Genomic DNA, 25,269 nt, shown 5'->3' with positions numbered 1-25,269 from the left:
TACTGACCTCGCCTTCTGGATGATAGCATGGTGAACAGGCAGTGGCTCGGTTGGTTGTTGTCCTTGATGATCTTTATGGTAATTCATTGATTCTTGTCTCTAATTGGACAGAGATCCTTCAATTCACTGATTCCTGTTTCTAATTGGACAGAGATCCTTCTGGTAGTTGACTGATTCCTGTTTCTAATTGGACAGAGATCCTTCAATTCACTGATTCCTGTCTCTAATTGGACAGAGATCCTTCTGGTGTGGAACATACAGGCATTATATAATCAAAGCCTGTTTCCAGCATGTTGGTAACTGTAGTACTTCTACTAATAATTGTAAGAGTTGGATGTGGTGATGTCATCATGTAAACAGTCAGACCAGATCCCTGTTTAGCTAGCACCACGATAGGTGTGTGTCTCAGTGTCCAGGTGTGTACAGGACCAGATCCCTGTTTAGCTAGCACCACGGTAGGTGTGTGTCTCAGTGTCCAGGTGTGTACAGGACCAGATCCCTGTTTAGCTAGCACCACGGTAGGTGTGTGTTTCAGTGTCCAGGTGTGTACAGGACCAGATCCATGTTTAGCTAGCACCACGGTAGGTGTGTGTCTCAGTGTCCAGGTGTGTACAGGTGTCTCCAGATAGCGTAGTAGTGTGTAGCTGCTCCCATGGCAACAAACAGGTGCCAGATGGCGTGAGCGAATGGGACGACTCCATCGCTCTTAAAGAAGGCCACACCCACTATGTAGAAAATCCCACCCACCGCCAGCTCACTCAAACCTGCCCTGTCCGCCTGCAACAAACACACACACGATAAGGGTTTAGGGGATAAACTCCTTTGAAAGCTTGAACATTGACTTTAGGTAAATGTTTCTGGACAATCAATGGTGTGTGTGTGTGTTACCATGGACAGGATGACAAGAGCAGGCCCCGCCCCCATGACCACGTATCCTAGTAACTCCAACAGTTTATACCTGCAGGGAGTGACATCACCTGAGATTATTAACATCAGGGAGAGTGGTGTGTGTGTACGTGCGTGCGCGTGAGTGTGTGTGTGTGGTACCTCTCGTGGAAGTAGAAGACGTATGTGGAGCCGATAACTGCCATGATCCAGATAATCCATCGCATGTGACTCGACCACGGACCCAACTCCCTCAGCATCAACCTAGAAACACATGACCACATGACCCAACTCCCTCGGCATCAACCTAGAAACACGTGACCACGGACCCAACTCCCTCAGCATCAACCTAGAAACACGTGACCGCGGACCCAACTCCCTCAGCATCAACCTAGAAACACGTGACCACGGACCCAACTCCCTCGGCATCAACCTAGAAACACGTGACCACGGACCCAACTCCCTCAGCATCAACCTAGAAACACATGACCGCGGACCCAACTCCCTCATCATCAACCTAGAAACACATGACCGCGGACCCAACTCCCTCATCATCAACCTAGAAACACATGACCGCGGACCCAACTCCCTCAGCATCAACCTAGAAACACGTGACCACGGACCCAACTCCCTCAGCATCAACCTAGAAACACATGACCGCGGACCCAACTCCCTCATCATCAACCTAGAAACACATGACCGCGGACCCAACTCCCTCAGCATCAACCTAGAAACACATGACCACGGACCCAACTCCCTCATCATTAACCTAGAAACACGTGACCACGGACCCAACTCCCTCATCATTAACCTAAAACACGTGACCACGGACCCAACTCCCTCATCATTAACCTAGAAACACGTGACCACGGACCCAACTCCCTCAGCATCAACCTAGAAACACGTGACCACGTACCCAACCCTCAGCATCAACCTAGAAACACGTGACCACGGACCCAACTCCCTCAACATTAACCTAGAAACACGTGACCACGGACCCAACTCCCTCGGCATCAACCTAGGGCGTGTACACACACACACAACTACCAGGGGGTGCACACACACACAAACACACACACACCTACCAGGGGGTGTACACACAAACAAATCAAATCAAATGTATTTATATAGCCCATTCGTACATCAGCTGATATCTCAAAGTGCTGTACAGAAACCCAGCCTAAAACAGACAGCAAGCAATGCAGGTGTAGAAACACACACACACCTTCCAGGGGGTGTACACACAAACACACACACACCTACCAGGGGGTGTACACACAAACACACACACACCTACCAGGGGGTGTACACACAAACACACACACCTACCAGGGGGTGTACACACAAACACACACACACCTACCAGGGGGTGTACACACAAACACACACACCTACCAGGGGGTGTACACACAAACACACACACACACCTCTACCAGGGGGTGTACACACAAACACACACACACCTACCAGGGGGTGTACACACACACACACACACCTACCAGGGGGTGTACACACAAACACACACACCTACCAGGGGGTGTACACACAAACACACACACACCTACCAGGGGGTGTACACACACACACACCTACCAGGGGGTGTACACACACACACACACACACCTCTACCAGGGGGTGTACACACAAACACACACACCTACCAGGGGGTGTACACACAAACACACACACACCTACCAGGGGGTGTACACACACACACACCTTCCAGGGGGTGTACACACAAACACACACACCTACCAGGGGGTGTACACACACACACACCTTCCAGGGGGTGTACACACAAACACACACACCTACCAGGGGGTGTACACACAAACACACACACACCTACCAGGGGGTGTACACACACACACACCTTCCAGGGGGTGTACACACAAACACACACACCTACCAGGGGGTGTACACACAAACACACACACACCTACCAGGGGGTGTACACACACACACACACACACCTACCAGGGGGTGTACACACACACACACCTACCAGGGGGTGTACACACACACACACACACACACACCTCTACCAGGGGGTGTATACATAAACACACACACACCTACCAGGGGGTGTATACACACACACACACCTACCAGGGGGTGTATACACACACACACACCTACCAGGGGGTGTACACACAAACACACACACACACCTACCAGGGGGTGTACACACACACACACACACACACCTACCAGGGGGTGTACACACACACACACACACACACACCTACCAGGGGGTGTACACACACACACACACACACACACACCTACCAGGGGGTGTATACACAAACACACAGACACCTACCAGGGTGTGTATACACACACACACACACCTACCAGGGGGTGTATACACACACACACACACACCTACCAGGGGGTGTATACACACATCTACCAGGGGGTGTACACACACACACACATACCCGGGGGTGTATACACACACCTACCAGGGGGTGTATACACACACCTACCAGGGGGTGTATACACACACCTACCAGGGGGTGTATACACACACCTACCAGGGGTGTATACACACACACACCTACCAGGGGGTGTATACACACACACACACACACCTACCAGGGGGTGTATACACACACACACACACACCTACCAGGGGGTGTATACACACACACACACCTACCAGGGGGTGTATACACACACACACACACACCTACCAGGGGGTGTAGGAAGCAGCGATGAAGAAGTAGATGGCCATTCTGTCACACATGTGGAAACGCTGCTCCACTCTACTGTAGAGAGACACACAGTTAGTATACACACACAGTTAATACACACACACACACAGTTAGTATACACACACACACACACACAGTTAATATACACACACACAGTTCGTATACACACACACACAATTAGTATACACACACACACAGTTAATATACACACACACAGTTAGTATACACACACACACAGTTAGTGTACACACACACACACACACACACAGTTAATATACACACACACAGTTAGTATACACACACACACAGTTAGTATACACACACACAGTTAGTATACACACACACACACAGTTAGTATACACACACACAGTTAGTTTACACACACACACACAGTCAGTATACACACACACACACACAGTTAATATACACACACACAGTTTGTATACACACACACACACAGTTAGTATACACACACACACACACACAGTTAATATACACACACAGAGTTAGTATACACACACACACAGTTAGTGTACACACACACACAGTTAATATACACACACACAGTTAGTATACACACACACACAGTTAATATACACACACACACACAGTTAGTATACACACACACACACAGTTAGTATACACACACACACAGTTAGTATACACACACACACACACACACAGTTAGTATACACACACACACACAGTTAGTATACACACACACACACATACACACACACAGTTAGTATACACACACACAGTTAGTATACACACACACACACAGTTAGTATACACACACACAGTTAGTATACACACACACACAGTTAGTGTACACACACACACACACACACAGTTAGTATACACACACACAGTTATTATACACACACACAGTTAATATACACACACACAGTTAGTATACACACACACAGTTATTATACACACACACAGTTAATATACACACACACAGTTAGTATACACACACACACAGTTAGTATACACACACACACACACAGTTAATATACACACACACAGTTAGTACACACACACACACACACACAGTTAGTATACACACACACAGTTATTATACACACACACAGTTAATATACACACACACAGTTAGTATACACACACACACAGAGTTAATATACATACACAGTTAATATACACACACACACAGTTAGTATACACACACACACACACAGTTAATATACACACACACACAGTTAGTATACACACACACACACACAGTTAATATACACACACACACAGTTAGTATACACACACAGTTAATATACACACACACACACAGTTAATACACACACACACACACACAGTTAGTATACACACACACAGTTCGTATACACACACAAACACACACACACACACACAGTTAATACACACACACAGTTAGTATACACACACACACACACACAGTTAATATACACACACACACACACAGTTAGTATACACACACACAGTTAGTATACACACACACACAGTTAGTATACACACACACAGTTAGTATACACACACACACAGTTAATATACACACACACTCACAGTTAATATACACACACACACAGTTAGTATACACACACACAGTTCGTATACACACACACACACAGTTAGTATACACACACACACACAGTTAATATACACACACACACAGTTAGTATACACACACACACACACACACACAGTTAATACACACACACAGTTAGTATACACACACACACACAGTTAATATACACACACACACACAGTTAATATACACACACACAGTTAATACACACACACAGTTAGTATACACACACAGTTAGTATACACACACAGTTAGTATACACACACACAGTTAGTATACGCACACACAGTTAGTATACACAAACACAGTTAGTATACACACACACAGTTAATATACACATACACACACACAGTTAATATACATACACACACACAGTTAATATACACACACACAGTTAGTATACACACACACACACACACAGTTAGTATACACACACACAGTTAGTATACGCACACACAGTTAGTATACACACACACAGTTAGTATACACACACACAGTTAATATACACATACACACACACAGTTAATATACACACACACACAGTTAGTATACACACACACAGTTAGTATACACACACACAGTTAGTATACACACACACACAGTTAGTATACACACACACACACACACAGTTCGTATACACACACACACACAGTTCGTATACACACACACATACAGTTCGTATACACACACACACAGTTCGTATACACACACACACAGTTCGTATACACACACACACAGTTAGAATACACACACACAGTTAGTATACACACACACAGTTAGTATACACACACACAGTTAGTATACACACACACAGTTAGTATACACACACACAGTTCGTATACACACACGCAGTTAGTATACACACACACACACAAACAGTTAGTATACACACACACACACAGTTAATATAATCACACACACAGTTAGTATACACACACAGTTAGTATACACACACACACACACACACACACAGTTAGTATACACACACAGTTAATATAATCACACACACAGTTAGTATACACACACACAGTTAGTATACACAGGTATTATACACACACAGTTATATTCACCGTTATTATACATGGTTATTACACATGGTTATTATACACATGGTTATTATACACATGGTTATTATACACGTGGTTATTATACACGTGGTTATTATACACGTGGTTATTATACACGTGGTTATTATACACGTGGTTATTATACACATGGTTATTATACATATGGTTATTATACATGGTTATTATACACCTGGTTATTATACACATGGTTATTATACACATGGTTATTATACACATGGTTATTATACATGGTTATTATACACATGGTTATTATACATATGGTTATTATACATATGGTTATTATACATATGGTTATGATACATGGTTATTATACATGGTTATTATACACATGGTTATTATACATGGTTATTATACACATGGTTGTTATACACATGGTTATTATACACCTGGTTATTATACACATGGTTATTATACATATGGTTATTATACATGGTTATTACACATGGTTATTATACACATGGTTATTATACGCATGGTTATTATACATATGGTTATTATACACCTGGTTATTATACACATGGTTATTATACATATGGTTATTATACATGGTTATTATACATGGTTATTATACACATGGTTATTATACATGGTTATTATACACATGGTTATTATACATGGTTATTATACACATGGTTGTTATACACATGGTTATTATACATGGTTATTATACATGGTTATTATACATGGTTATTATACACATGGTTATTATACACATGGTTATTATACATGGTTATTATACACATGGTTGTTATACACATGGTTATTATACATATGGTTATTATACACATGTTATTATACATGGTTGTTATACATGGTTATTATACATGGTTATTATACACATGGTTATTATACATATGGTTATTATACATATGGTTATTATACATATGGTTATTATACATGGTTATTATACATGGTTATTATACACATGGTTATTATACACATGGTTATTATACATGGTTATTATACACATGGTTATTATACATGGTTATTATACACATGGTTGTTATACACATGGTTATTATACACCTGGTTATTATACACATGGTTATTATACATATGGTTATTATACATGGTTATTATACATGGTTATTATACACATGGTTATTATACACATGGTTATTATACATGGTTATTATACACGGGTATTATACATGGTTATTATACATATGGTTATTATACATGGTTATTATACACATGGTTATTATACACATGGTTATTATACATGGTTATTATACACATGGTTATTATACACATGGTTATTATACATGGTTATTATACACATGGTTATTATACACATGGTTATTATACATGGTTATTATACATGGTTATTATACATGGTTATTATACATATGGTTATTATACATATGGTTATTATACATGGTTATTATACATGGTTATTATACATGGTTATTACACATGGTTATTATACACATGGTTATTATACATGGTTATTATACATGGTTATTATACACATGGTTGTTATACATATGGTTATTATACTCATGGTTATTATACTCATGGTTATTATACACATGGTTATTATACATGGTTATTATACATGGTTATTATACACATGGTTGTTATACACATGGTTATTATACACATGGTTATTATACATGGTTATTATTCACATGGTTATTATACACATGGTTATTATACACATGGTTATTATACATGGTTATTATTCACATGGTTATTATACACATGGTTATTACACATGGTTATTATACATGGTTATTACACATGGTTATTATACACGTGGTTATTATACATGGTACACATGGTTATTATACACATGGTTATTATACACATGGTTATTATACACATGGTTATTACACATGGTTATTATACACATGGTTATTACACATGGTTATTATACACATGGTTATTATACACATGGTTATTATACACGTGGTTATTATACATGGTACACATGGTTATTATACACATGGTTATTATACACGTGATTATTATACATGGTACACATGGTTATTATACACATGGTTATTATACATGGTTATTATACACCTGGTTATTATACACATGGTTATTATACACATAGTTATTATACACCTGGTTATTATACACATGGTTATTATACATGGTTATTATACATGGTTATTATACATGGTTATTATACACCTTGTTATTATACATATGGTTATTATACATGGTTATTATACACATGGTTGTTATACATATGGTTATTATACATGGTTGTTATACATATGGTTATTATACACCTGGTTATTATACACATGGTTATTATACACATGGTTATTATACACCTGGTTATTATACACATGGTTATTATACATATGGTTATTATACATGGTTATTATACATGGTTATTATACATGGTTGTTATACATGGTTATTATACATGGTTGTTATACATATGGTTATTATACATGGTTATTATACACATGGTTATTATACATGGTTGTTATACATGGTTATTATACACATGGTTGTTATACATATGGTTATTATACATGGTTGTTATACATATGGTTATTATACACCTGGTTATTATACACATGGTTATTATACACATGGTTATTATACACCTGGTTATTATACACATGGTTATTATACATATGGTTATTATACATGGTTATTATACATGGTTATTATACACGTGGTTATTATACATGGTACACATGGTTATTATACACATGGTTATTATACACATGGTTATTATACATGGTTATTATACATGGTTATTATACATGGTTGTTATACATGGTTATTATATACATGGTTATTATACATGGTTATTATACACATGGTTATTATACATGGTTGTTATACATGGTTGTTATACATGGTTATTATACATGGTTATTATACACATGGTTATTATACACATGGTTGTTATACATATGGTTATTACACATGGTTATTATACATGGTTATTATACACATGGTTGTTATACACATGGTAATTATACATATGGTTATTATACACATGGTTGTTATACATATGGTTATTACACATGGTTATTATACATGGTTATTATACACATGGTTGTTATACACATGGTAATTATACATATGGTTATTATACATGGTTATTATACATGGTTATTATACACATGGTTATTATACACATGGTTATTATACACCTGGTTATTATACACATGGTTATTATACACATGGTTAGCTAGCTTTTTCAAGCAGAAATTTGCTTCTTGCAACACTAACTCAAAAAAGTTCTGGGACACTGTAAAGTCCATGGAGAATAAGAACACCTCCTCCCAGCTGCCCACTGCACTGAAGATAGGAAACACTGTCACCACTGATAAATCCACCATAATTGAAAATTTCAATAAGCATTTTTCTACTGCTGGCCATGCTTTCCACCTGGCTACTCCTACCCCTGTCAACAGCACTGCACCCCCAACAGCAACTCGCCCAAGCCTTCCCCATTTCTCCTTCTCCCAAATCCATTCAGCTGATGTTCTGAAAGAGCTGCAAAATCTGGACCCCTACAAATCAGCCGGGCTAGACAATCTGGACCCTTTCTTTCTAAAATTATCTGCCGAAATTGTTGCCACCCCTATTACTAGCCTGTTCAACCTCTCTTTCGTGTCGTCTGAGATTCCCAAAGATTGGAAAGCAGCTGCGGTCATCCCCCTCTTCAAAGGGGGGGACACTCTTGACCCAAACTGCTACAGACCTATATCTATCCTACCATGCCTTTCTAAGGTCTTCGAAAGCCAAGTCAACAAACAGATTACCGACCATTTTGAATCTCACCATACCTTCTCTGCTATGCAATCTGGTTTCAGAGCTGGTCATGGGTGCACCTCAGCCACGCTCAAGGTCCTAAACGATATCTTAACCGCCATCGATAAGAAACATTACTGTGCAGCCGTATTCATTGATCTGGCCAAGGCTTTCGACTCTGTCAATCACCACATCCTCATCGGCAGTCTAAACAGCCTTGGTTTCTCAAATGATTGCCTCGCCTGGTTCACCAACTACTTCTCTGATAGAGTTCAGTGTGTCAAATCGGAGGGTCTGTTGTCCGGACCTCTGGCAGTCTCTATGGGGGTGCCACAGGGTTCAATTCTTGGACCGACTCTCTTCTCTGTATACATCAATGAGGTCGCTCTTGCTGCTGGTGAGTCTCTGATCCACCTCTACGCAGACGACACCATTCTGTATACTTCCGGCCCTTCTTTGGACACTGTGTTAACAACCCTCCAGGCAAGCTTCAATGCCATACAACTCTCCTTCCGTGGCCTCCAATTGCTCTTAAATACAAGTAAAACTAAATGCATGCTCTTCAACCGATCGCTACCTGCACCTACCCGCCTGTCCAACATCACTACTCTGGACGGCTCTGACTTAGAATACGTGGACAACTACAAATACTTAGGTGTCTGGTTAGACTGTAAACTCTCCTTCCAGACCCATATCAAACATCTCCAATCCAAAGTTAAATCTAGAATTGGCTTCCTATTTCGCAACAAAGCATCCTTCACTCATGCTGCCAAACATACCCTTGTAAAACTGACCATCCTACCAATCCTCGACTTTGGCGATGTAATTTACAAAATAGCCTCCAATACCCTACTCAACAAATTGGATGCAGTCTATCACAGTGCAATCCGTTTTGTCACCAAAGCCCCATATACTACCCACCATTGCGACCTGTACGCTCTCGTTGGCTGGCCCTCGCTTCATACTCGTCGCCAAACCCACTGGCTCCATGTCATCTACAAGACCCTGCTAGGTAAAGTCCCCCCTTATCTCAGCTCGCTGGTCACCATAGCATCTCCCACCTGTAGCACACGCTCCAGCAGGTATATCTCTCTAGTCACCCCCAAAACCAATTCTTTCTTTGGCCGCCTCTCTTTCCAGTTCTCTGCTGCCAATGACTGGAACGAACTACAAAAATCTCTGAAACTGGAAACACTTATCTCCCTCACTAGCTTTAAGCACCAACTGTCAGAGCAGCTCACAGATTACTGCACCTGTACATAGCCCACCTATAATTTAGCCCTATCAACTACCTCTTTCCCAACTGTATTTAATTTATTTATTTATTTTGCTCCTTTGCACCCCATTATTTTTATTTCTACTTTGCACATTCTTCCATTGCAAAACTACCATTCCAGTGTTTTACTTGCTATATTGTATTTACCTTGCCACCAAGGCCTTTTTTGCCTTTACCTCCCTTCTCACCTCATTTGCTCACATTGTATATAGACTTGTTTATACTTTATTATTGACTGTATGTTTGTTTTACTCCATGTGTAACTCTGTGTTGTTGTATCTGTCGAACTGCTTTGCTTTATCTTGGCCAGGTCGCAATTGTAAATGAGAACTTGTTCTCAACTTGCCTACCTGGTTAAATAAAGGTAAAATAAATAAATAAATAAATAATACATGGTTATTATACACATGGTTATTACACATGGTTATTATACACATGGTTATTATACACATGGTTATTACACATGGTTATTATACACATGGTTATTACACATGGTTATTATACACATGGTTATTATACACATGGTTATTATACATGGTTATTATACACATGGTTATTATACACATGGTTATTACACATGGTTATTATACACATGGTTATTATACACGGTTATTATACACATGGTTATTACACACATGGTTATTACACATGGTTATTATACACATGGTTATTATACACATGGTTATTATACATGGTTATTATACATGGTTATTATACACATGGTTATTATACACATGGTTATTATACACATGGTTATTATACACATGGTTATTATACACATGGTTATTATACACATGGTTATTATACACATGGTTATTATACACATGGTTATTATACATGGTTATTATACACATGGTTATTATACACATGGTTATTATACATGGTACACATGGTTGTTATACACATGGTTATTATACACATGGTTGTTATACACATGGTTATTATACACATGGTTATTATACATGGTTATTATACACATGGTTATTATACACATGGTTATTACACATGGTTATTATACACATGGTTATTATACACATGGTTATTATACATGGTCATTATACATGGTTATTATACACATGGTTATTATACACATGGTTATTACACATGGTTATTATACACATGGTTATTATACATGGTTATTATACACATGGTTATTATACACATGGTTATTATACATGGTACACATGGTTGTTATACACATGGTTATTATACACATGGTTGTTATACACATGGTTATTATACACATGGTTATTATACATGGTACACATGGTTGTTATACACATGGTTATTATACACATGGTTGTTATACACATGGTTATTATACACATGGTTATTATACATGGTTATTATACATGGTTATTATACATGGTTATTATACACATGGTTATTATACATGGTACACATGGTTGTTATACACATGGTTATTATACACATGGTTGTTATACACATGGTTATTATACACATGGTTGTTATACATGGTTATTATACACAGTTATATACATGCAGATATTATACACGCAGCTATGCTACATAGTTATTATACACACCGTTATTATACACAGTTATACACGGTTATTATACCTAGTTATTATACATGGTTATTATACACACAGTTATTATACTCGGTTATTAGAAACATTTAGTGATCTCACTTTAATGTTGCAGTGTGTTGCTGACGCTAGGAGTTGGCCTGATTCTGATCTCACTTTAATGTTGCAGTGTGTTGCTGACACTAAGAGTTGGCCTGATTCTGATCTCACTTTAATGTTGCAGTGTGTTGCTGACGCTAAGAGTTGGCCTGATTCTGATCTCTTTAATGTTGCAGTGTGTTGCTGACGCTAAGAGTTGGCCTGATTCTGATCTCTTTAATGTTGCTGTGTGTGCTGACGCTAAGAGTTGGCCTGATTCTGATCTCACTTTAATGTTGCAGTGTGTTGCTGACGCTAAGAGTTGGCCTGATTCTGATCTCACTTTAATGTTGCAGTGTGTTGCAGACGCTAGGAGTTGGCCTGATTCTGATCTCACTTTAATGTTGCAGTGTGTTGCTGACGCTAGGAGTTGGCCTGATTCTGATCTCACTTTAATGTTGCAGTGTGTTGCTGACGCTAGGAGTTGGCCTGATTCTGATCTCTTTAATGTTGCAGTGTGTTGCTGACGTTAGGAGTTGGCCTGATTCTGATCTCACTTTAATGTTGCAGTGTGTTGCTGACGCTCGGAGTTGGCCTGATTCTGATCTCACTTTAATGTTGCAGTGTGTTGCTGACGATAGGAGTTGGCCTGATTCTGATCTCACTTTAATGTTGCAGTGTGTTGCTGACGCTAGGAGTTGGCCTGATTCTGATCTCACTTTAATGTTGCAGTGTGTTGCTGACGCTAGGAGTTGGCCTGATTCTGATCTCACTTTAATGTTGCAGTGTGTTGCTGACGCTAGGAGTTGGCCTGATTCTGATCTCACTTTAATGTTGCAGTGTGTTGCTGACACTAAGAGTTGGCCTGATTCTGATCTCTTTAATGTTGCAGTGTGTTGCTGACGCTAAGAGTTGGCCTGATTCTGATCTCTTTAATGTTGCTGTGTGTGCTGACGCTAAGAGTTGGCCTGATTCTGATCTCTTTAATGTTGCTGTGTGTGCTGACTGGTAAAGCGCAGGAAGCATATTCAGCTCTTGGTGTAGCCAACAGTGTCAGTTATGATAAGGTTAAAACGTCCGTTACAGATTTACCAACTGGTTCCTGAGGCTTAACGTCAACGATTTACAACTTTAAAAAAGGCTGATTAACAGACTCATGTTGAGTTTACGCCAGAGTTATTTTCATAGTTTAAATCGCTGGTGTTCCGCCTCTGCGGTTCCGACTTTCCAGGGGCTGTGTGATCTGATTATGCTAGAGCAATTTAAAGGACACAATCCCTGATCGTATAGCTACTGTACGTACATTAAGGAAGGAAAAGTTAAGACTGTCTCTGAAGCTGCGGTTTTGGTGGACGAGAATGTTTTGACTCACGAAAGTGTCTTTGCAGAGCCCTGTATTCAGAGTGAGTGGGTGCATTCGGGGGGAGATTTGGGCCCTGCCCACTCAGACACTGGTCCACGGGTTCCATTCATCTAGGGTTGAGCCTGGCTCCCGTGGTAAAGCTGACTTCAGTCAAGAGTGTCACTACTGTCAGGGTTCCGATCATTAGAAAAACCTTCTCAGGGCTGAGAGTAATTCAGTACTCCTGCTAAAGTTAACCATAAGCCTATGGCGTTAGCAGCACCTGTCCCACATCAGTTCACTCCTGTCACTCCGTCTCAGGCCCAGGGGCATGTGAAAGTTCCAATTGATCCAGACTATTTACCTTTCATTACGGAGGGTTTTAGTATCTCTGTTAGGAAGTAACGACCCAGTGCCATTGAAGATCCTGAGACACAGGTGCCTCTGAGTCGTTTGTGTTGGAGTCTGTGTTACCTTTCTCTGCTGAGACTGATTCAGGGACTAGTGTTCTAATTAGGGGAATAGTGTTCTAATTAGGGGAATAGTGTTCTAATTAGGGGAATAGTGTTCTAATTAGGGGAATAGTGTTCTAATTAGGGGAATAGTGTTCTAATTAGGGGAATAGTGTTCTAATTAGGGGAATAGTGTTCTAATTAGGGGAATAGTGTTCTAATTAGGGGAATAGTGTTCTAATTAGGGGAATAGTGTTCTAATTAGGGGAATAGTGTTCTAATTAGGGGACTAGTGTTCTAATTAGGGGAATAGTGTTCTAATTAGGGGAATAGTGTTCTAATTAGTGGAATAGTGTTCTAATTAGGGGAATAGTGTTCTAATTAGGGGAATAGTGTTCTAATTAGGGGAATAGTGTTCTAATTAGGGGAATAGTGTTCTAATTAGGGGAATAGTGTTCTAATTAGGGGAATAGTGTTCTAATTAGGGGAATAGTGTTCTAATTAGGGGAATAGTGTTCTAATTAGGGGAATAGTGTTCTAATTAGGGGAATAGTGTTCTAATTAGGGGAATAGTGTTCTAATTAGGGGAATAGTGTTCTAATTAGGGGAATAGTGTTCTAATTAGGGGAATAGTGTTCTAATTAGGGGAATAGTGTTCTAATTAGGGGAATAGTGTTCTAATTAGGGGAATAGTGTTCTAATTAGGGGAATAGTGTTCTAATTAGGGGAATCGGTTTGAACACTCTGTGTGTTCAATGTGTGTAAATATAATCAAGAATTAGAACAATGACTGTCTGTTCCTTGGTAGAAATGAAATAACTTATCGTCAGACTGGCTAGAATGCTTCTACACAGGAAGACCTTGGCTCGTCATAAATTATATTAAATTGGTAGGGAGACGATGTGGGAAGGCTTGAGATACTGCCTTTGTACCAGGGTGGGAGAAGAGACGGAACAGTTCAAAAACGAATGACGTCATTTTCAGTTTATAACCTGTGGTGTTAGGGTTACCATAACCCTGTGGTAAACTGCATCGTGTTCAGTACTCTCCAGAATAAACGCTAGTGCAGTTTATAACCTGTGGTAAACTGTATCGTGTTCAGTACTCTCGAGAATAAACGCTAGTGCAGTTTATAACCTGTGGTAAACTGTATCGTGTTCAGTACTCTCCAGAATAAACGCTAGTGCAGTTTATAACCTGTGGTAAACTGTATCGTGTTCAGTACTCTCCAGAATAAACGCTAGTGCAGTTTATAACCTGTGGTAAACTGTATCGTGTTCAGTACTCTCCAGAATAAACGCTGCTGATCGATTTTGAGACTGGTCTCTGTCCATTTTATGCAAATAAGGGTCTTACAAATTCTTAGGAGTGGGCAGAGTGTTTAATTAAATTAGTTAAATAAAACATAAAGGAATTTAATTCCTGTAACAGAGATGAACCTGGAAAAGATTCCCCTAAGCAAGCTGGTCCTGGGGCTCTGTTCACAGGACAGCAACACAATTAGGACAGCAACACAATTAGACCCAACCAAATCACGTGAAAACAAAAATATATTTACTTTGGAAAGAATTAACAAAAAAACAGAGCAAACAAGAATGCTCTTTGGCCCTAAACAGAGAGTACACAGTGGCCTGACAACTGTGACTGACCCAAAATGAACAGAAGCTTTGACTATGTACTGTGAGCATAGCCTTGCTATTGAGAAAGGTCACTGTTGGCTCTCAAGAGAAGACAGGCTATGTGCTCACTGCCCACATAATGATGTGGAAACTGAGCTGCACTTCCTAACCTCCTGTCCAATGTATGGCCATATTAGAGACACACATTTCCCTCAGATTACACAGATCCACAAAGAATTTGAAAACAAATCCAATTTTGATAAACTCCCATATCTACTGGGTGAAATACCACAGTGTGCCATCACAGCAGCAAGATTTGTGACCTGTTGCCACGAGAAAAGGGCAACCAGTGAAGAACAAACACCATTGTAAATACAACCCATATTTATGCTGATTTATTTTCCCTTGTGTACTTTAACCATTTGTACATCGTTACAACACTGTATAAAGACATAATATGACATTTGAAATGTCTCTATTCCTTTGGAACTTCTGTGAGTGTAATGTTTACTGTTCAGTTTTTGTTGTCTATTTCATCTATTTCACTTGCAATGTAAACATATGTTTCCCACACCAATAAAGCCCCTTAAATTGAATTTGAAATTGAGATAAAGACCGAGATACTAACTAGAGGTGTCTGATCAGAGATACTAACTAGAGGTGTCTGATGTTCCAGACCACGGTGTGAAACATAGAGACAAACCGGAGGTGTCTGATCAGACAGACTAACCGGAGGTGTCTGATGTTCCAGACCACGGTGTGAAACAGAGAGACAAACCGGAGGTGTCTGATCAGAGAGACTAACCGGAGGTGTCTGATCAGAAAGACTAACCGGAGGTGTCTGATCAGAGATACTAACCGGAGGTGTCTGATCAGAGATACTAACCGGAGGTGTTTGATCAGAGATACTAACTGGAGGTGTCTGATGTTCCAGGCCACGGTGTGAAACAGAGAGACTAACCGGAGGTGTCTGATCAGAGAGACTAACCGGAGGTGTCTGAACAGAGAGACTAACCGGAGGTGTCTGATCAGAGAGACTAACCGGAGGTGTCTGATCAGAGATACTAACTGGAGGTGTCTGATGTTCCAGGCCACGGTGTGAAACAGAGAGACTAACCGGAGGTGTCTGATCAGAGAGACTAACCGGAGGTGTCTGAGCAGAGAGACTAACCGGAGGTGTCTGAGCAGAGATACTAACCGGAGGTGTCTGATCAGAGAGACTAACCGGAGGTGTCTGATCAGAGATACTAACCGGAGGTGTCTGATCAGAGATACTAACCGGAGGTGTCTGATCTTCCAGGCCACGGTGTGAAACAGAGTGGAGGAGATGAATAGACCACTAAGCCCCGCCCCGTACAACCAGGCAGCAGCAGCCTGCCATTGGTCCACAGACAGGAAGTAGAGTACAGACCCGCCCACCAGGCTGGGGATGATCCAGAGCTGTGGAGGATCATGGGTAAACAAGATATTATGGGTAGAACCAGGTACAGCAGGGTGAACAGCAGCTGTGTTTCCAGAGATAAGAGATGAATCTGTAGACAGGTTGTGTGTGTAACTCACTCCATGTGTGGCACAGTTGGCAGCGTGTTCGTAGTCTGTAGGCTCGTATCTCCTACTGGATGGAACTCTGCCATTCATGAACCTGGAACACACACACCCAGGATACTGTACATGTTGAATGTGTCTCCTGGCCTCTATAAGTAGTGTCAGACTGTGTCAGGTACTGCTGAGCTCTGACATCCACGTTAAAACCTTACTTGGGCTCTATGCATAGCAGCCCATGCTTGTATGTGTGTGTGTGCGTGTGCGTGTGTGTGTGTGAGAGACGGTCATTCAGAGGGGATTTACAGAACACCACTGTAATCCACATCACGTTATCTGAGTTGATCTGCCTGCCGTCCGCATGGCTACAGCCTCGTCTCTATGACAACCACAGGGCAGGTCCGAGTGTGTCCATTTTCTGATGTCTCTGTGTGTGTGTGTGTGTGTGTGTGTGTGTGTGTGTGTGTGTGTGTGTGTGTGTGTGTGTGTGTGTGTGTTTATGTCTCTGTCTTTAATCAGCAGTAAATCTCTCAATCCCGGTTTACAGAGAGAGGCACATCTGGACATGTTATGAAACCACATTTCGTAAGTCAACACACACACACAAACATCGCAGGTTTCAGGGTAGTGCTTGCTGGACGCCAGGTCAGCTGTGCGTTATCTGATTCCACACAGGGTCCCTCAGGCCTAGCAGAAGCTGTGTGACAGGGTAAGGTTCAGGGTAGCTATTTACTTCCATGTTGTGGTTGGTTAGTTGCCTCATTCCACATATTGTGTTAAATCTATATAAGTATTTTCTCTAAATCCCTTTCAGTATTATTCAGCTCATAAAGGTTTTAGTTACATAGAGGTACAGGATGTGGAGGCTGCTCTAACAGGCCTTATTCAGCTCATAAAGGTTTTAGTTACCTAGAGAGGAACAGGATGTGGAGGCTGCTCTAACAGGCCTTATTCAGCTCATAAAGGTTTTAGTTACCTAGAGAGGAACAGGACCTGGAGGCTGCTCTAACAGGCCTTATTCAGCTCATAAAGGTTTTAGTTACCTAGAGAGGGACAGGATGTGGAGGCTGCTCTAACAGGCCTTATTCAGCTCATAAAGGTTTTAGTTACCTAGAGAGGGACAGGATGTGGAGGCTGCTCTAACAGGCCTTATTCAGCTCATAAAGGTTTTAGTTACCTAGAGAGGTACAGGATGTGGAGGCTGCTATAACAGGCCTTATTCAGCTCATAAAGGTTTTAGTTACCTAGAGAGGGACAGGATGTGGAGGCTGCTCTAACAGGCCTTTTGCTGGAGCAAAAGCCTAGACTACCAGAGAGGATGGTTGGTCTCACTGTGGTCCATCACTGTCCTAGACTATCAGTATCTCTTCAGTAGCAGTGAGAGGATGGTTGGTCTCACTGTGGTCCATCACTGTCCTAGACTATCAGTATCTCTTCAGTAGCAGAGTGAGAGGATGGTTGGTCTCACTGTGGTCCATCACTCTCCTAGACTACCAGTATCTCTTCAGTAGCAGAGTGAGAGGATGGTTGGTCTCACTGTGGTCCATCACTCTCCAGTCACAAATTACCTTGACTAACCTGTACCCCCGCACATTGACTCGGTACCGGTACCCCCTGTATATAGTCTCGTTATTGTTATGTACTTTTCTTGTGTTACTTTTAGATTTATTTTTAATTACTAAATATTTTCTTTACCAACATTGCAGTTCAAGAAATAGAGTTAAGGGCTTGTAAGTAAGTATTTCTCGTTAAGGTCTACCTACACCTGTTGTATTCAGCGTATGTGACACACAACATGTGATTTGATTCTGTCAGCTAATGGACAACAGGCGTGTGTGTCTCAGTGAGCCTGAAGGGACAAAGGCTCTGATCAGAGAAAGCATTGTTATTGTCCAAAAGAGGGGCACTCTGCCTCCAACTCTGCCTATATCTCCCCCTCCATTCTCTCACTCCCTCTCTCTACCTCCATCTTCCCCCTCTTTTTCTCTCCCCACTCTCTCCCTCTCTCTCCCTGTCTTTCTCTGTCATTAGTGTGAGCGGCCAAGGCTGATCTAACGACCCTCCTATGGTATCAGCGTTATAATGGAGCACACACACTAGGGGGGTGGCTGTGTCTACCTCGGCTGGGCTTGAACTTTCACCTGCTCTCTCTCTCACATTCCGCTTGTTGCGTTAGAATGGGAAACTATAATCTACAGCAGTGAACAGAATGTTAGTAATGCTGAATATCAGACGTGGTGTCTGATCCACCGGGTCTTTAAATCTAAGAGGATCTGTTTCTGAATCCTGCTAGTGGCAACACACACACACACACACACACACACACACTTGTCCCCAAGCGCATCGGTGCACATGGCTTCACATCAGCTAGCAAAACACCTAACTCCAACCGTCAACCAACCTAACCCCAACCGTCAACCAACCTAACCCCAACCGTCAACCAACCTAACCCCAACCGTCAACTAACCTAACCCCAACCGTCAACCAACCTAACGCCAACCGTCAACAAACCTAACCCTAACCGTCAACCAACCTAACGGCAACCGTCAACCAACCCAACCCCAACCGTCAACCAACCCAGCCCCAACCGTCAACCAACCCAACCCAACCGTCAACCAACCCAACCCCAACCGTCAACCAACCCAACCCAACCGTCAACCAACCCAACCCCAACCGTCAACCAACCTAACCCCAACTGTCAACCAACCTAACCCCAACCGTCAACCAACCTAACCCCAACTGTCAACCAACCCAACCCCAACCGTCAACCAACCTAACCCCAACTGTCAACCAACCTAACCCCAACCGTCAACCAACCTAACCCCAACCGTCAACCAACCTAACCCCAACCGTCAACCAACCTAACCCCAACCGTCAACCAACCTAACGCCAACCGTCAACCAACCGTCAACCAACCTAACCCCAACCGTCAACCAACCTAACCCCAACCGTCAACCAACCTAACCCCAACCGTCAACCAACCTAACGCCAACCGTCAACCAACCGTCAACCAACCTAACCCCAACCGTCAACCAACCTAACCCCAACTGTCAACCAACCCAACCCCAACCGTCAACCAACCTAACCCCAACCGTCAACCAACCTAACCCCAACCGTCAACCAACCGTCAACCAACCTAACCCCAACCATCAACTAACCGACAAACAACAATATTAGTTAAGTAGTTCAATAAAACGTCACTTTATCAGAGATATTAATTCCTCTGTCTAGAATAATATTCTGCCTACCTTCCATATCGGCTATTCTTAAAGTCCATACCGGAGACAGCATGTAGTGTTAACCCTAACCCTAACCCTACCTTCCATATCGGCTGTTCTTAAAGTCCATACCGGAGACAGCATGTAGTGTTAACCCTAACCCTACCTTCCATATCGGCTGTTCTTAAAGTCCATACCGGAGACAGCATGTAGGGTTAACCCTAACCCTACCTTCCATATCGGCTATTCTTAAAGTCCATACCGGAGACAGCATGTAGGGTTAACCCTAACCCTAACCCTACCTTCCATATCGGCTGTTCTTAAAGTCCATACCGGAGACAGCATGTAGGGTTAACCCTAACCCTAACCCTACCTTCCATATCGGCTGTTCTTAAAGTCCATACCGGAGACAGCATGTAGGGTTAACCCTAACCCTAACCCTACCTTCCATATCGGCTGTTCTTAAAGTCCATACCGGAGACAGCATGTAGGGTTAACCCTAACCCTACCTTCCATATCGGCTGTTCTTAAAGCCCATACCGGAGACAGCATGTAGGGTTAACCCTAACCCTAACCCTACCTTCCATATCGGCTGTTCTTAAAGTCCATACCGGAGACAGCATGTAGTGTTAACCCTAACCCTACCTTCCATATCGGCTGTTCTTAAAGTCCATACCGGAGACAGCATGTAGTGTTAACCCTAACCCTAACCCTACCTTCCATATCGGCTGTTCTTAAAGTCCATACCGGAGACAGCATGTAGGGTTAACCCTAACCCTAACCCTACCTTCCATATCGGCTGTTCTTAAAGTCCATACCGGAGACAGCATGTAGGGTTAACCCTAACCCTACCTTCCATATCGGCTATTCTTAAAGTCCATACCGGAGACAGCATGTAGGGTTAACCCTAACCCTAACCCTACCTTCCATATCGGCTGTTCTTAAAGTCCATACCGGAGACAGCATGTAGGGTTAACCCTAACCCTACCTTCCATATCGGCTGTTCTTAAAGTCCATACCGGAGACAGCATGTAGGGTTAACCCTAACCCTAACCCTACCTTCCATATCGGCTGTTCTTAAAGTCCATACCGGAGACAGCATGTAGGGTTAACCCTAACCCTACCTTCCATATCGGCTGTTCTTAAAGTCCATACCGGAGACAGCATGTAGTGTTAACCCTAACCCTACCTTCCATATCGGCTGTTCTTAAAGTCCATACCGGAGACAGCATGTATTTATCTGTTTCTCTTGTTACTGTTCTCAACTAGCGAGACGGATTTCCCTGTGCGTCTGAACACAAACAGGAGCTGGGTGGGAGGGAGGGAGGGACTCACATACGCTGCTGTTACTCTGTTTATTATCTATCCTGACTAACCCTACCATGTGTACCACACTGCTAACCATGTGATCATTAACATCTGCTAACCATGTGTACCACACTGCTAACCATGTGATCATTAACATCTGCTAACCATGCGACCATTAACATCTGCTAACCATGCGACCATTAACATCTGCTAACCATGTGACCATTAACATCTGCTAACCATGTGACCATTAACATCTGCTAACCATGTGACCATTAACATCTGCTAACCATGTGACCATTAACATCTGCTAACCATGTGACCATTAACATCTGCTAACCAAGTGTATGTAACCATTAACATCTGCTAACCATGTGACCATTAACATCTGCTAACCATGTGTATGTGACCATTAACATCTGCTAACCATGTGTATGTGACCATTAACATCTGCAAATCATGTGACCATTAACATCTGCTAACCATGTGACCATTAACATCTGCAAATCATGTGACCATTAACATCTGCTGACCATGCAACCATTAACATCTGCTAACCATGTGTATGTGACCAATAACATTTGCTAACCATGTGAGCATTAACATCTGCTAACCATGTGTATGTGACCATTAACATCTGCAAATCATGTGACCATTAACATCTGCTAATCGTGTGACCAACAACATCTGCTAACCATGTGTATGTGACCATTAACATCTGCTAACCATGTGACCATTAACATCTGCTACCATGTGTATGTGACCATTAACATCTGCTAACCATGTGTATGTGACCATTAACATCTGCAAATCATGTGACCATTAACATCTGCTAACCATGTGACCATTAACATCTGCTAACCATGTGACCATTAACATCTGCTAACCATGTGACCATTAACATCTGCTAACCATGTGACCATTAACATCTGCTAACCATGTGACCATTAACATCTGCTAACCATGTGACCATTAACATCTGCTAACCATGTGACCATTAACATCTGCTAACCATGTGACCATTAACATCTGCTAACCATGTGACCATTAACATCTGCTAACCATGTGACCATTAACATCTGCTAACCATGTGACCATTAACATCTGCTAACCATGTGACCATTAACATCTGCTAACCATGTTTTAATTTGATTTTACTATTTCCTTTTTTTATTTCTCAAATTTGTCTAACTTTTTAACTCTGCATTTTTGTGAAAGGCATACATTCACATTCCTTCACATACAGTATGTATATATATATTTATATATATATATATATATATATATATATATATATATATATATATATATATTTATAATATACAGTGCATTCGGTAAGTATTCAGACCCCTTGACTTTTTCCACGTTGTTTTACGTTACAGCCTTATTCTAAAATTGATTAAATAAAATCCTCAGCAATCTACACTCAATAGCCCATAATTACAGAGAAAAAAGGGTTTTAGAAATTAGAGCAAATGTATTAATAAAAAATAAAAAAACAGATACCTTATTTACATCAGTATTCAGACCCTTTGTTATGAGACTCGACATTTAACTCAGTTGCTTCCTGTTTCCATTGGTCATCCTAGAGATGTTTCTACATCTTGATTGGAGTCCACTTGTGGTAAATTCCAACAGTTGACAGAGCATTTCAGAGCAAAAACCAAGCCATGAGGTCGAAGTAATTGTCCGTAGAGTTCAGAGACAGAATTGTGTTGAGGCACAGATCTGGGGAAGGGTACCAAAACATTCCTGTAGCCTTGAAGGTCCCCAAGAACACAGTGGCCTCCATCATTCTTAAATGGAAGAAGTTTGGAACCACCTAGACTCTTCCTAGAGCTGGCCGCCGGCCAAACTGAGCAATCGGGGAAGAAGGGCCTTGGTCAGGGAGGTGACCATGAACCTGATGGTCACTCTGATAGAGCTCCAGAGTTCCTCTGTGGAGATGGTAGAACCTTCCAGAAGGATAACCATCTCTGCAGCACTCTACCAATAAGGCCTTTATGGTGGAGTGGCCAGACAGAAGCCACTCCTCAGTAAAAGGTACATGACAGCCCGCTTGAAGTTTGACAAAGGCACCTAAAGACTCAAGATTCTCTGGTCTGATGAAACCAAGATGGAACTTTTTGGCCTGAATGCCAAGCGTCATGTCTGGAAGAAACCTGGTACCATCCCTAAGGTGAAGCATGGTGGTGGCAGCATCATGCTGTGGGGATGTTTTTCAGCGGCAGGGACTGGGAGACTAGTCAGGATCGAGGGAAAGATGAACGGAGCAAAGTACAGAGAGATCCTTATTGAAAACCTGATCCAGAACCTCAGACTGGGGCGAAGGTTCACCTTCCAACAGGACAATGACCCTAAGCATACAGCCAAGACAACGCAGGTGTGGCTTCGGGACAATCTCTGAATGTCCTTGAGTGGGCCAGCCAGAGCCCGGACTTGAACCCGATCGAACACCTCTAGAGAGACCTGAAAATAGCTGTGCAGCAATGCTCCCCATCCAACCTGACAGAGCATGAGATGATCTGCAGAGAGGAATGGGAGAAACTCCCCAAATACAGGTGTGCCAAGCTTGTTGAACCATACCCAAGAAGACTAGAGGCTGTAATCGCTGCCAAAGGTGCTTCAAATCAAATCAAATCAAATGTATTTATATAGCCCTTCGTACATCAGCTGATATCTCAAAGTGCTGTACAGAAACCCAGCCTAAAACCCCAAACAGCAAGCAATGCAGGTGTAGAAGCACGGTGGCTAGGAAAAACTCCCTAGAAAGGCCAAAACCTAGGAAGAAACCTAGAGAGGAACCAGGCTATGTGGGGTGGCCAGTCCTCTTCTGGCTGTGCCGGGTGGAGATTATAACAGAACATGGCCAAGATGTTC

At 41.7% G+C, this 25,269-nt stretch overlaps 1 protein-coding gene across 2 annotated transcripts; it reads right to left on the bottom strand.

Annotated features, from left to right (window-relative positions):
- Positions 1-566: 566 nt before the first annotated feature.
- Positions 567-22,342, bottom strand: LOC118947903 (monocyte to macrophage differentiation factor 2-like). Of its 2 annotated transcripts, none has more exons than XM_036972958.1 (7): positions 22,271-22,342; positions 17,882-17,963; positions 17,601-17,761; positions 3,582-3,656; positions 1,048-1,149; positions 889-958; positions 567-777 (listed from the first exon to the last, which is right to left on the bottom strand). In XM_036972958.1, the coding sequence occupies exons 1-7, from the start codon at positions 22,297-22,299 to the stop codon at positions 595-597; spliced, it is 702 nt and encodes a 233-aa protein (XP_036828853.1). In that variant the 5' UTR covers positions 22,300-22,342; the 3' UTR covers positions 567-594. The 2 variants fall into 2 exon arrangements, with proteins under 2 accessions (XP_036828853.1, XP_036828854.1); XM_036972959.1 differs by lacking the exon at positions 22,271-22,342 and adding an exon at positions 21,183-21,606.
- Positions 22,343-25,269: the final 2,927 nt, after the last annotated feature.

Source organism: Oncorhynchus mykiss, unplaced genomic scaffold (assembly GCF_013265735.2).
Source record: "Oncorhynchus mykiss isolate Arlee unplaced genomic scaffold, USDA_OmykA_1.1 un_scaffold_213, whole genome shotgun sequence".
Classification (NCBI taxonomy): domain Eukaryota; kingdom Metazoa; phylum Chordata; class Actinopteri; order Salmoniformes; family Salmonidae; genus Oncorhynchus; species Oncorhynchus mykiss.
The sequence above is the reverse complement of the archived record's forward strand: the minus strand, read 5'-3'. Positions and strand labels throughout refer to the sequence as shown.

Bases quoted from the DNA above. Each gene is read 5' to 3' on its own strand.
- LOC118947903 (XM_036972958.1), bottom strand. From the start codon at position 22,299: ATGGACTTTAAGAACAGCCGATATGGAAG. The intron at 3,657-17,600 runs GTTAGTATCTCT...GTCTCTCTACAG, and splicing joins TGGAAGATCAGACACCTCCG to TAGAGTGGAGCAGCGTTTCC. The intron at 959-1,047 runs GTACCACACACA...CACTCCCTGCAG, and splicing joins GTCTTCTACTTCCACGAGAG to GTATAAACTGTTGGAGTTAC.